Source organism: Pipistrellus kuhlii, unplaced genomic scaffold, assembly GCF_014108245.1.
Source record: "Pipistrellus kuhlii isolate mPipKuh1 unplaced genomic scaffold, mPipKuh1.p scaffold_m20_p_5, whole genome shotgun sequence".
NCBI lineage: Eukaryota > Metazoa > Chordata > Mammalia > Chiroptera > Vespertilionidae > Pipistrellus > Pipistrellus kuhlii.
Genome location: NW_023425551.1, coordinates 7,502,421 through 7,517,353, shown reverse-complemented (window position 1 = coordinate 7,517,353; position 14,933 = coordinate 7,502,421). Strand labels below are relative to the sequence as shown.

Here is a 14,933-nt window from a genome sequence, read left to right as displayed (position 1 = left end):
CCCCCCCCCCACTGGGGATGTGCCCACAACCAAGGTACATGCCCTTGACTGGAATCGAACCTTGGACCCTTCAGTCCACAGACCAACGCTCTATCCAATGAGCCAAACAGGTTCCAGCAATAAAAGTATATTTTAAAACAAAACAAAATACAAGTTGGTTGGAAAGAACTGCTGGTGCAACCGTAGGACCGGCTTCTGTTGGAACTTAGCAGATGGCAAAAACTAGTCTGCTTGGGTTGGCTTTGTATTAAAAAATTGATAGCCATTGTTATCTGTGAGGATGAAACTGATAATTAGAAAATAACCCTACTAGATAGTAAGAGGGTATTCTATTTTATCATCTAAGCAGATATAATTTAGAAGTTCCCAAATTATTTGTAAAGTCATTTTTAGGAACTTCTGTAAACATGGCTCAGTTTTGTTTGGTTTTTACCTTTTTTCAGGAGTATCACTTGTTATGAACATTTAAAAGTAATTTTTTGTCATGGACTAACCTTGATTTAGTCCTAATGAAATAATGGTGACTATCCGTTTAAGCTCCTAATTAAACAAGTAATTTGGAAAAGTCTTTTTCCAGAACAATACCGTGTTAGATTGTTGAGTTTATGAAATGTAAAAGATTATTTGTATTCTCATTGTTAATTAACATTCTATGTTATGTAGGATTACAATTTTTTTGAACTAAAAGGTGTTACCAATGACTGTGGAGAATAAATGTTTCCCAGGTGTATTGTGAGAGCTGTGGCCACTGCTGTGGCAGCCATGAGGAAGCATCTGTCATCCCCAGGAGGGCGCCCCCTGCTGCGCTCTGCAAGCTATTGCTGCTTCTCCAAGCTGCTGCCTGCCAACCACTGATCTTGAGAGGGAGCCTATGGCTTCTTGACGTTGGATTGATTCCCTGACCACCTTGCCAGACTCCCTAACGTTTAAGTTGCTTCCCCCCAAGGCTTCCTGCCTCCTTCATTCACCTGGGGTCAGGCCTGCGTGAGATCTGGTTGCCTCCCAGCCCTGACCAACCCCAGCTCCCTCCCGTTGTCCTTTTTTAACCCTTGACACGGCTGACCCTTCTTGTTCTTGGAGTCTTCTTTTTAAAGGACCCGGACTAACGCAGTGGACCAGGAGTGAGAGCTGAGGAAACAGGCTCATAGATAAGGAGCTGGCTCATCTCCCACCTGGAGGGGAAAGAGGCTGACATACTGGTCTGTGTCTAGGATCCATGCATTGCTTGGCACAGGCCACCAGTTGCCGAATATTTCACAGATGGTGTGCGGAAAAGGGTTAACATAACAGGCCTGAGCCTGTTATCCTTATGAAGGCCTGTGTGCAAGGTCGCCTTCAGCCAATGTCCAGCAATGAGGATTTATGAGTATTTCCCCCATTTCTTAACTGACAAGAGTTATTTACTGTGTCTGAGATGTTTGTACAAGTAAATAGGGTTTATGTTGAACACTTGTTTTCTTTCTGGGAATCGGGTTTTGGTGATGTGCCGGCAGAGAGCACCTATATGACTGAGCCCGGTAAAAACCCTGCCACCCACGCCCAGGCTCGGGCCAGCCTCCCTGACTGACGGACGGACTTCGTACCTGTCACAGCTCCATGCAGGAGGAGCGAAGCTTGTCCTGTACGACTATGGGGACAAGACTCGGTGCTTGCGTCTGGTTTCCTCTGGTTTGTTCATGTGCCTTTTCCCTGGGCTGATTCTGTTTGGTGTTCTTTCTCTAATAAATCATACTTGTGAGGACCCTTCTATGCTTAATCCTATGGCTTTTTCTAGCAAATGACTCAATCTGAGGATGATCTTGGGCACTCCAGATAACTTGGGCAAATGTCCTCATGAAGAGGAATTCTGTAGAAGTTCAATGACACATGCATTTGCTAAGTATGGGGAGAACAATGCCTACAAGAATAGCAATGTTGTTTGGTTACTGCTGGGTTGTGTTGATGACCTGCAGGAGGATAATGAGACTGAGGGCTGTTAACAAGCGGTTAGTGGTGAGATAGGAGAGCCAGCAGACCTCCAGGAAGCCTACAAGGAGGCCTGGGTTGAAACAGCTGAGCTTCAGGCTGGCCATCTCATCGTTTTAGCCCTGGTACAGGAAACCTTGGGGACATCTGGATGGACACCCCTGACGACGTTGACTCTGCAGTGCCTATACCGTTGGTCTTAACAGAAATACCCCACCTCTTCCCTCTGGTAGGCTAGAAAGTGCTAGAGACGCTGCTACCCAATGCCACTAACCCACAGACAATACCTGCCCCTAGTACTCTTGGCTGCAAGGCTTGTTAGCCAGGACTAAATTCTAGCAAAACCTGGCTGTGGATATGTAAGGGAGAAGACTAGACACCCAAAATGTAAGCATCAGTATATTCATTCTGGCAGGGGTTGAGCAAGCATTACTGGGATAGTATTTTGAGAGTGCTTGATCAAGGTATACATTCTCCAATTAAAAGAAAAAAAAATCAAAATTGGGAAAAAATAATCCAGCAACAAGTGGTTTATAAGGAACACACCTAAAACAAAGACAGTTTGAGAGTAAAGAACCAAGATGGAGGCGTAGGTAAACACCTGTACTCATGGCCTCCCACAACCACATCCAAATTACAACCAAAATACAGAACAACCATCCAGAACCGCCTGAAAGCTGGCTGAACGGAAGTCCCGAGAAGTAAAGAAGAAAGCACACTGAGACTGGCAGGAGGTGTGAAGGTGCAGAACGGACTGGCCGGGCATCCCCATGGGCTGTTTTTTAAATCAGGAGGGAGAGTACCTCTGTGGAGGCCTCCAGAGAGGAGCAAAGGGTCCCAGCCCCATAGCCCAGGGTCTCAGAGCTGGGAAGAGAAGTCCCACAACTACAGGCTGTGAAAGCCAGCGAGGATTGTGGCTGAGTGACTAGGAAGTAGCTAGGATCCCAGGCATTCCTCTTCAAGGGCCCACACACAAACTTACATGGTCTGGCTTCCTCTGAGCTCCATGGGGGTCCCAGACATACAGCATCGGGGCAGGGACTTGGGACAGCTTTCTCTGAGACAGGGGTGCTGACAGGGGTCATTGTTCCTGTGCTGGGACCTTCCATTTCTCAGGGCTGACTGGCGGCCATATCAGCACAGCCCACACTGTTTGCTCCGCCCTGAGGATTCCTTGAGACCTGCCCCATCCAATTTGCAGCCCCATCCATGCTGTTTGCAGCAGCTTTTCCATATGAATGGCCCATCCTGGCTCAGGCTTTAAGAGCTAAAATTTCTTAAACAAGCTGCAACTGGTGACAGTGTGCCCCAAACCTATCAATAAAAGGCCCAAAACCTGGTATTGGCATCAGCCTGCCCTGCTTCACAGCTGGGCCTCGCCTGGGTACCTCCAAGCCCAATACAAATAGCAAATAGCAGCCCCCTATAGCAGCTGCAAGGTTGCCCTGGCCAGTGGCTAATTTTGTACCACCCCGGAGGCCCTAGAGCCAGTGTACTCGGTGAACAGGCTCAGAGCATGCCAGATTACAATTCTATACATCCCTAAGTGGCAAACTCAAGAGGCAGACTCAGTGAGCACCAAAGCTCCACGAAAGCAAGCCCTGCTCCATAGGAGCGTTTCCTGCACAGCAGCTCTCCCACTGTAGTCACAGCTGTTCCTCACAGCCAATTGGCCTGGAGGTCAACTCCTCCCAGTGATGCCAACAGCAATCAAGGTTCAACTACAAGACTGTGCGCACAGGGATGCACCTAGAGTGCCCAGCTCTGGGTTCAATTCCCAGTCAAGGCACATACGTAGATTGCAGATTTGGTTGGGGAGCATACAGGGAACAACATCAATATTTCTCTTTCACATTGATGTTTCTCTTTCACATCAATGTTTCTCTCTCTCCCTTCATCTTTCTTTAAAACCAATAAAACATACCCTCAGGTGAAGATTAAAAAAATCTGGCTTGTAAATAGATAGATTAATGAACTATAAGAAGGAAAATTAGATATACAAAATGTAAAACAGACAAAAACTTGGATTCTATGGCTTTGGAAAGGTAAAACTTGCAATTTGGTAAAGTGACAGCAGGGGGCAGCAGATTCCAAATGTGATATTTCTATTAGAGCTGAAAGGCTTTATGAAAGTTATAAAATACAATACTCTATCATCGTATCAATGCATGTGTTCAAATGTTTATTATGTGGCCTCACGTGTAACACACATGTTCAATAGGAAAAAAAAGTACTACATTATGAGGATGAGTAAACTGAGGACTAGGAAATTTATATTACCTGTGGAGAGTCACACAGGTTGTGTCAGAGCCAGGACTCAAATTCCACTCTTGATTCTACTTTTTTTTTTTTAATACATTTTTATTGATTTCAGAGAGGAAGGGAGAGGGAGAAAGATAGAAACACCAATGATGAGAGAGAATCATTGACCAGCTTGCCTCCCGAACACTCCATACTGGGGATCAACCGCACAACGGGGCGTGTGCCCTCACCGGGAATCAAACCATGACCTCCTAGTTCATAGGTAGACATTCAACCACTGAGCCATGCCAGCTGGGCTTGATTCTGCTTTAATCGGCCACTTTCAATGAGGAAAGGGAGAGATAGAGATGAAACTGTCAGCTTTTCAATCTTTCTCCTCAATAATTATATTTCTATTTCTTAAATGATACAAGGTTTGATGGAACCTAGGATTGATTCAGCTTTGCTCTCAGAAATGATGGTTCTAGTTGAGCCGGGTTTATACTGCGCTAGAAACAGTTTTTCTGTAGTCGAGTGTTAGAATGCCAGAACTGAAGTTACATTGTAGGATCTGAGGTCCTAGAGCGGACAGCTTTCTAATCCCTCCAACCCTACACACACACACACACACACACACACACACACAACATTCTAATCCCTCCAACCCTACACACACACACACACACACACACAGCTTTCTAATCCCTCCAACCCTACAGACACACACACACAGCATTCTAATCCCTCCAACCCTACACACACACACACACACACACACACACACCCTACACACACACACACACACACACACACACGCGTGGTCTCTTCCTGTGTACACACAGCCCCACATTCTTTAGTCTTTAGGAAGCAAAGCTGCAACAAGGTATTTGTGACATCAGAGGAAGGTGTAAATCTCACCAGGGGCCTCCCTAGGGTTCTCCTTGCCATTGTTCAAGGCAGCGTTACTTCCACCGGGGGCTGTAACAAGTGGGCTGTGAGCTTCTGATGGCAGAAAAATAGTAGAACCAAAGAAAAATTAAAAATGGATTTTTTTTTTCAGGGGGAAAAGACAAACTGCCAGCTACTGGTAAACTAGTCATGAACCAGTAGAGTAAAAGCATGGTCAAAATAAGAAGTGGGAAATAGCCATAAAAGCAGAGAAAAAAACTGAAAGGATAATACACTATTTTCTTCAATTCTATATGAATAAATTTAAAAATTTTCTCAGAGAATATAATTTATTAAAACTACTGACAGGAAAAGATTTAACTTTGGATGGTGGGCACAGAGTGCAATATACAGATCTTATATAAATCCACACCTGAAACTTATATGTTCATGTAGACCAATATCACCCTAATTAATAAAAATAAATAAATAAAATAAAAATTAAACAGCCTGGCTAGAGTGGCTCAGTTGATTGAGCATGGTCTTCGGCACGAAAAGGTTGCTGGTAGGGCACCTGCATGGGTTACGGGCTCAATGTATCTCTCAGCATATTCTTGGATGAGGATTAAAAAAAAAAAAAATTTAAGCAGATTTCCATAGAAAAAATTGTCCCGCACCAAATTACCACAATACATTGTTGCATGGGCCAATGCTACCACACATTCATAAAGCTTATCATTCTAATGCTTAGCACTAGAAAACCTGGAAAGAGAAGAAAACTTCTAAATAGTTTTTATCAAGCTAATAAAATTGATAGACTTACACAACCCAAACCGGTTTGGCTCAATGGATAGAGCGTCAGCCTGTGGACTGAAGGGTCTCAGGTTGGAGTCTGGTCAAGGGCATATACATTGGTTGCGGGCAAATCCCTGGTGGGGTGTGTGTAGGAGGCAGCTGGTCGATGCTTGTCTCTCATTGATATTTCTAGCTCTCTATCCCACTCCCTTCATCTCTGTAAAAAATCAATAAAATATATTAAAAAAAAAAAGACTGACACAAAGAAAATGAAAGTCTTGTCTCACAAGGGAATATTAATGCAAAAGTCCTAAATAAAATGTTATCGCCCACCTGGAATGCTGGGTGGATTGAGCATTCTCCCATGGACCAAGGGGTCCCAGGTTCGATTCCTGGTCAGGGTAGATGCCAGGGTTTGGGGCTTGATCCCCAGTAGTGGGTGTGCAGGAAGCAGCTGGTCAATGGTTCTCCCTCATCATTGATATTTCTATCTCTCCTTTTGGTTTCCTCTTGGTTGGTCCTAAGTTGGAAGTGGGGATGAAAATGAGGGAAGCTAATAGTTATTCACCAAATCCTAGAGATTGGATGTCAATTAATTGATTTCCTTTCTGAAAAATCAATAATTTTTCTAGCGTGTCTTCTGCGCTCTGGCTTTCAGATTACCAGCTGCCCCTCATGATCGGCACCGGCACCGGCACCAGGAAGGGCTCCACCTTCCGGCCCATGTGTGTCTTGGAAGGGCTCCACCTTCCGGCTCACCATCCAATTATTGATTTCCTTTCTGAAATCAATAAAAATATGTTTAAAAAATAAAACAGAAAATGAAATATTATCAATATAAATTCACCAACTTTAGTGGACTTTAAATGGTGATGAAGTCATGATTTACAGTGGTGAACACATAATATACAGATGATGTATTATATAATTGCACATCTTAAATATGTATCATTTTATTAACCAATGTAACCCCAATAAATTCAATAATAATAAAAAAAACCAAAGTCTTGTCCTCCACTTTCTATCATGATTAAATCATGAGCACAGGGAAAAAAGTGATGGATAGAAAGACCTGCCTTGTAAAAATGTCTAATCTTATGGTTTAATATTTTAATGCTAAAGTATATATACAACCCTCTGGGGGAAATGGAGACCTAAGGTAGAACAAACAATCTGATTAGTGTTTCCCAATGAATTCTTATCTGTAATTCACTGGGACAACGCTTGTTCCCTGGAGAAAGGCACATTCGTATCTATTTTATACATGAGGAACCTGGGGCTTGGGGTCATTTGTAATAACAGACCAGATATACAAATGGGAGATGTCCAGAACTCTATAAAAATAGATCTCTGATTCACAACCTACAGCAATTAATGCAAGAAACCAACCCATAATCCACAGAAACTGGCCCAGGAAGCCAACCTGCCATAAATCAGACCACTATTTCCGATAAAAATCCAGGAAATCAACATCACTGGTAATAATTGACATCCAATCTCTAGGATTTAGTGAATAACTATTAGCTTCCCTCATTTTCATCCCCACTTCCAACTTAGGACCAACCAAGAGGAAACCAAATATGTCCCCCTAGTTAACAAGAGCTCCACTTTTAGTTAATCCTAGCGCCTCCCTATTTCCTCACGGCAAACCTTTCCCCTCCTTGCTGCCTTGGAGTCTCTCTCTGCCGAAATGCAAGTGACGCGGCTGATTCCACTGCGGTAGCTAGCAAGCTCTTGACTAGCCTCTGCTTGTTCTAACCTGGTCATCTTCATTGATTCCCACAACTCGCCCAGCCACCAGCTATTGTGCGGCCGATCAGGGTTTGGAACCAAGACCCGTCTGAGCCCATGCTTCTCCGCACTGCACCACTTGTCTGCTTTTGGAGCCTGCGCCACCAGTGGACACCAATGAGAGGCACAGGCATTTGATTTGGCGTAGTTTATTATATTAGTATGTATATAAAACCATGTGAATGCCACAGAGAATCGCATTGAGCCTCCACGATAACCACCAGATAGTCTGTGACATTCCAGCACCCTGGCCATTATAATATTTATATTTTTCACAGAAAGTTATAATCATACAAGATTATAATACATCATAAGTTGTTGTTGTTGTTGTTTTTTTTTGTCTGTTTTCTGTAAAACAAACATTTTCCTCTTTGGCAAAAGAGGCGGTGAACCCCCACAGTGAACTCACGAAGCACACTTAAATGACAGCCAGGAAGATGAGGTACAGCTGAGGTCTGGGCTCACAGGGAGTTAGACACATACTCCGGGTAAGTGTTCCTGACAAAACCAGTCCAGTCCCCCACCGTCTCAGCCTCAAGAGCTCTACTTAGATTCGGCCTCGGTCCCTCCTGTAAGGACACACAGAGTATAATGTGCTATTTCTGGAACAAAAAACAACAACAAAAGGCACGGAGAGTGTGGGCGTCTGACCTCAGCAATGTTTTCACTCTGAGGTACAAAAGCATCCGGCACAGTGACGCAGACTGGCATCGCTGTGCCACCTTCATTTCGTTGGGGGAGCCAGCTCTCCTGGCTGCTGCTCGGCACTTGGCTTTGCAGAGTGTGTCAAGGTGGATGTGCATGTGAAAGCCAGTCTCTGCCAGGTCTGACCTGAGGGAGCAGCAACGTGTGCTGAAGGCAGTTCCCCTGGGAGGCGGGTTCTGGGGCAGGGCAGGGAGGCCCCTGCAGGCACAGGCCTGCCCAGTGCAGGCCCAGACCCGCCACCGGAACCGGATCTCCAGGCCCGGCAGTTGCTGAGGTGGTTGAGTGTGTGTGTGTGTTTTTAATGTACAATCATAATGGCTAACAACCACCCTGGTGTGCTTTTCATGCTTCAAGTAATTTTAATTCCTTCCAGGAGAAGAATGCTAGCAATGCTTTTAGTTCTGGTTATCAAAGGAAAGGAAATGAGCCAGAGCAATAAGACGAAGCTGACACAGACCTGCTGCTAACAGTATCAGAGGCCCTATCTTGAACAAGGGAACACAGTATGATGTACGTGTCTGCAATAGCTGCATTCTCCCACGTCACCCCCGTGCAGAATCAACCTCGGGCGAAGCGAACGTAAGTTACTTTCATTCCCGTTAAATACAGCTCCGCACAGACTGCACATGGTACACCCGAGCAGCTCAGTATCACAGTGTGAGACAGGAAAATGCCGTCTAAAAAAAGTCCCCCCCCCCCCTTTTTCTAGCCTTAACAGAACCCCACAGGCTCCCGCCCAAAGGGTCAGAACAAAACCAACGGCACAGCTTTGTAAACAGTATGAGAGGTGGTCGCTGGGATTCCAACGCAGGATCCTATTAGATCACTCATGCACACTCACAATCACACATACACTACATATACACAATCACACACACACATCCACCTACACTCACAATCACATACATTACATACACCATACAATCACATACACACATACACTATACACCCACACAATCACACAATCACACACAATCAATCACACCACACACACACACACACACACACACACACTACATCCACCCACACTCACAATCACATACATTACATACACACACACACACACACCATCACACACACACCCCCCTCCCTTCTCCCAGGGCCGCCCAGCGCCGTGCTCAGTACCACAGCAGGCTCCTTTCACATTGTGTGCACACTGTGTGCACCTTGTGTGCACCTTGTGTGCACATTGAGTTCACAGGAGGGCGGTCACGGCCGTCTGGCTGAGGGGCTTGAGGCAGTCTCGGGGGGCTGAGTAGGCGTCGTGCAGGGGGTGCTGGCCGTCGGGCTCCGCACGCTCCGCGGGTGAGGGCGCTTTGGGCAGGTCGTAGCCGGGGCCGGGGCCGGGGGCCGCCGGGCTCTGCGGGCTCTGGTAGCCCTGGTTCGCGGCGGCGGCGGCGGCGGCGGGCGGGCGCGGGGCCGCGGGCACGCGGTAGCCGGGCTGCGCCGGGAGGGGGCGCCCGCGGGGCCGCTCCACGATGGGCGTCGCGTACTCGGGCTCCGCGTGCGGCAGCGGCAGCGCGTACTCGTGGCTGCGGGCCAGCGGGCAGCGGTAGTGGCCGCCGGCCCCGGCCTCCTGCGCCTCGGTGTCCATGGGCCGGAAGGTGGAGCCCTTCCTGGTGACGGTGCCGGTGCCGATCATGAGGGGCAGCTGGTAATCTGAAAGCCAGAGCGCAGAAGACACGTCACTGGTGCACCCGCCGCGCGGCACCCGCACGGGCAAGGCAGCTGCTGGCAGGGGAGGGTGCCCCGCGCAGGGCCTGTGGGCCAGGCGCGAGGAGGGAGGCCGAGATGTACCAGGCGAGGTGGGTTCTGGCTGGGAGATGCTCATCTCTGCCCCTGAGGCCTCTTCCCACTGGCACCTCCAGACTCTGACAGGTGCATGCACCAGCTGGGCACTGCCGGCCTGGGAGGCCCGGGGCCTGGCCCGAAAAGCTGCGTTCCCAGGGAGCTCCGCACGCTGCTGACCCTCAGCGCGCACTCTGAGAAGCCAGAAGCTGCTCAGAGTGTGGTCTGGAGACGCCTGCATCCCCTGAGAACTGCCTGGGACAAATCTGCAGAGAGGGCCACACGAATGGAGAGCCAGTGTGTAGGAACCTACAGCAACCGGAGAGAGTAATTTTACGTCCCTTGAGTCTAATAAAAAAAATTAGAGCTTTGTAAACTGTCTTTTTGAAAACGTCATTACAACTAATTCATAAGGTGTTTTAGGAAAGTATGAGTCCTGGATGGGTTAGAAATTTAAAAAACAAAAAACAAAAGCAAAAATTGGGTCTTTCCACAAAGACAGTTTGAAAAGCTTAACTCCCAAAGCTTGAGGATCAGGGATGCCCAGGCCATTCTGACACTGGACAGGTTTTTCACCTCTTATCTCCTCTCCTCAAGGGCAGAAGCTGTACTTAACACATTGTTAGTCCCTCTTTCCTAGTGCCTTAATGAAAACCTACAACAAAACAGATTAATGAAGAGTTTCCAGATTTCAGTGGAACTTCGGGGCCATTGCTTTGGGTGTCATTGCAGCCCCTGCAGGTGTAAGAGCCTCCTCGGCTGAACTCCTTTGGGGCTCTTGAGAAATATCAGAATGCAGAAAGAAAACTTCACGCATTACTGATGTAAATGTGTGTGTGAGTGTGTGTTTTTATTGATTTCAGAGAGAGGAAGGGAGAAGGGGAGAGAGATAGAAACATCCATGAGGAGAGAGAATCATCCATCCGCTGCCTCCTGCGCGCCCCCTACTGGGGATTTGGCACACCACGTGGGCATGTGCGCTGACCCAGAACAGAACCATGACCTCCTGGTTCATGGGCCGACACTCAACCACTGAGCCACACCAGCTGGGCCACACATGACCGATTTAGAGGACCCCATCTAACCAGCAGGATTTCAGTCTTATTTTTCTCCTGGTCTCCCCTCTCCCACAAGCAGAGGCCCGACACTTACCCGCCATATCCCTGGTGATGAGATCTAACTTCTGTGTCGCCTCCTTTTCATTATCATAGCTGATGGTAAACTCAGCCGACTGATGTCTGGTGAAGGGATATTTAATCTGCTTCCAACAGTCTGGAACAAAGATGACAGGAAATAAGGCGATAGCTTAGAAGTACAGCACACATTCTGCACGGCTCCATGCTGCGTTCCTCCATGAGCCACAGGCCAAGCTGCCTTCTGCCCGCTGACCCTCTGATGAACTCACGGGCAAATGCCTCACGTGTGTGTGTGGTAGACACAGCACACCGAGGGTGGCATAGCCACAGCAAACACTATCCCAGCCATGCGTTCCACTGTGCCTTTAAAATGTATCTGTGGGCCCATCGGGTCCCATATCTTCCCAATGCTAGACCCCCTGGCTTTCCATGGCATTTGGGACCCAAGGAATCAACACAGCTGGCTGTTTAGACCGGATGGAAGCTGAGTCTGGAGCTGTGTCTGAGATTCTCAGGGGCCCTGGCCCGTGGCCCTCTCTCGGGACTGCTGCTGACACCTTGCTTGGGCATCTTGTGTTCTAAGGATTCTACGAAGCCCAAGTACAAACTCTGCCTAATCCTGCTCCCACCTTCCCAGACAGCAAACTACAAGGGAAGCCTGCGGGTGCTGAGTGCTGGACAGTGTTGAGTTCACAGTACACAGATGGTGCTTTTATAACTTCTCCTTGGTTATAGACAACTTGTTGGCCTCAATTCCAGTGCCAAAAAGAAGAATAAGGAATGTTGATAAATGATGGGATGATGTTGAACAAAAGGAGAGTAAAGTGCTCCTAAAAACTCTGAATTAAAAGGATGAGACACAATATATTCTTTCCTTATAAATCTGTTAACTTAAAGGCTCTGGATTTTATTAAAAAAAAAAAAACACAAACAAACAAAACTGAATGGTGCTTTTAATCAGCAGATCTTATCTCTTCCTCAAAGAATAAAGTTGAAGACAGAAATTTCAACCCACCTGTTTTTGAGGCTTTCACAGATGCAAATGGAGTTCCTTTCTTCTTCCTCCTAGCAAGACAAGGAAATTCCACTGGAAAGGTTTCTACATGATAAGAACTGTTTATAAAATAGTACTTGAAATTTTCAACCTCTAACCAACACGTTTGTAAAATACAAGTTAATATTTTATCCTGGAAGGAGCAATGTTGTCTTTCTCCACATAAGCATCTACAGGGTAAACTTTAAAAAATATATATATTTTATTGATTTTTTTTTTTTTTTTTTTTTTTTTTTACAGAGGAAGGGAGAGGGATAGAGAGTTAGAAACATACTGGGGATGTGCCTGAAACCAAAGTACATGCCCTTGACCAGAATCGAACCTGGGACCCTTGAGTCCACAGGCCAATGCTCTATCCACTGGGCCAAACCGGTCAGGGCTAAACTTTTGCTTTTGTGATTGTTTCCATAAGTAGGGGAGAAATGTAAAATCACATACTTTTTAAGGACCGCAGAGATTCCAACAATCAGCAGGGCAAGGAGCAGCAGCGGACCAGCCACTATTGCGATGTTTGCTCCTAAGAGTGGAAGCATCACATTACAACAGAAGAGACCTGCAAACACATTTCACCATCTAAAACTCAACCCTGATTTGAAAATCCTTCCAAGGGTTAATGCATGAGGAAATGAGTACATGCTAGGCATTTATGGACATTGGAAAGCAAGAAGAAAGAATTCAAAATTCTGGTTAAGGTTTAGAAAAATAAAATGTATTCCCTTCTCCCTACTTCCAAAGCAGTTTTCTTCTTATTACTATTAAATAATTAAAAAAAAAATTTCAGTTACAGTTGACATAGAATAGTATATTAGTTCCAGGTGTAAAACATAGTGATTAGACATTTATATAACTTATGAAGTGATCACTCCGATACGTGTAGGAGCCATCTGACACCAGATAGTTACTATAGTTATTTACAATTTGTACACTTTAATCCTTTCCCCTTTTACACCCATTCCCCAACCCCCATCCCATGAGTCTGTTTCTTTGCTTATTTTGTTGTTGTTTCATAGAAATGAAAAAGCATGGTAGTTGTCTTTCAATGTCTGACTTGTTTCACTTAGCAGATTACTCTCAGGTCCATCCGTGTTGTCACAAATGGCAGGATTTCATTTCGAAAGGCAGTTTTCAATGTTCTCCAGGGATTAACGTTTACTCTGAGCTTGTTACTTGGTCTACATTAGACTCCCAAAGTCAGAACGGAGGGAAGGTGTAAAGCTGTCCCACCCAGCCAGGAGCTATTCAGGCAGGTCAAGAATTCAGCCACACAGAGCTGCTCCCTCGGCTCAAGCAGCCAGTTCCCCCTGAGAGTGGGCAGTTGGGACCTGGACCATATCAGAGGCCTGAGGGCCTGGGCTTCTGGTTACCAGAGCTTTGGATTGGAAGGAAATACAGCCTGCAGACCATGTCTTCCTATGGCTCTCTCTGCTTTAGAAAAGGAGGCCACTTTACCGGCACCGTGGCAGGCCCCAAGCTTGTAGGGACTACACAAACGACTCAGAAGGAGCAGTGTTTGTTCTCACCTTCTCTACCTGTAACTCTTGAGAAGAAAATATAGAGACAACCAGGAGTGGAAAAGTGTTGTTCATGTAAGAAAGGGTAAGGAACTTAGAAATTTACAGAAACATCTGTGGTGTTTCTTATAAAAGTAAACATTTTGGGAAAATTTAACAACTTAAACATCTAACAGTAAGGGAATGGTTAACTAAATAATGGTATTTCCATTTGAAAAGATACTATTAAAGATACGAATAATTGTGCTTTTCAACTATTTACTGACATTGAAAATGCTCATAATACCATGTTAAGTAAAAAATACATGCTACAAGACAATATAGGTTGTGCTATCATTTTGTCTCAAAGTTATAAATATAAGTATAATTTATTTGATATAGTGAAATTTGGTGATTATCTATGGAAGTTGATTCATAGCATTTATATTATTTATATTTTTCTAATCTTTCCAAATTTTATAAAATTAATATATAAATTATTTATATACTGAAAAAAGAAATGTCCTTTTAATGTTCATTACTCAAATAAATTATAGACACTTATATGTTTAGAATTCAAAAAATGTATAAGGGTATAGAATAAATGTATATCTCTTACCTCTATTTCTCCTCCACAGAAAGCCAAATTATGTTTCCTGACATTGTTGCAGAAAAACTAGAATATATACATCTTTATTTTTTCCTTTTTTTTAACACATATATTACAGTGCTAGATAGACTGTTCTATACCTTGCTTATTTATTTAAGTTGTCAATTTATCTCAGAGAACTTTCTAGATTACTAACACATTTTTTTCAATGGCTAAAGAGTATACTGTTGCATGGATGTATTATTATTTTCCCATAAAAGATTTACTTAGCATTTGAAGGGCAAACACTAACTTTCCTACTTACAATACCACAATGAGTAGCTGTAGGCATACATCATTTACACATGTGCAGATATCTCTGATACATCTGCCTCCAGCCATTTATATGACAAAGAAAAGAAATTCTGTTGAAGCTACTGTGATATCGGATGGAGCACCAGTTATACTCCTGAGGAAATCACAAAACATAA

The 14,933-nt window shown here is 45.1% G+C and overlaps 1 protein-coding gene across 2 annotated transcripts in view; it reads right to left on the bottom strand.

The window, feature by feature from the left end:
• Positions 1-7,813: 7,813 nt before the first annotated feature.
• The window catches only part of DCBLD1 (discoidin, CUB and LCCL domain containing 1), a 53,464-nt gene continuing 46,344 nt past the window's right edge, over positions 7,814-14,933 (bottom strand). For both annotated transcript variants that reach the window (XM_036414755.2, XM_045573039.1), the window contains exons 12-17: positions 12,802-12,880; positions 12,325-12,374; positions 11,326-11,445; positions 9,581-10,044; positions 9,429-9,536; positions 7,814-9,239 (exon numbers count right to left, since the gene is read on the bottom strand). In XM_036414755.2, the coding sequence (XP_036270648.2) occupies positions 9,581-10,044; positions 11,326-11,445; positions 12,325-12,374; positions 12,802-12,880 (713 nt within the window). In that variant the 3' untranslated portion in view covers positions 7,814-9,239; positions 9,429-9,536. The remainder of the gene's footprint in view (positions 9,240-9,428; positions 9,537-9,580; positions 10,045-11,325; positions 11,446-12,324; positions 12,375-12,801; positions 12,881-14,933) is intronic.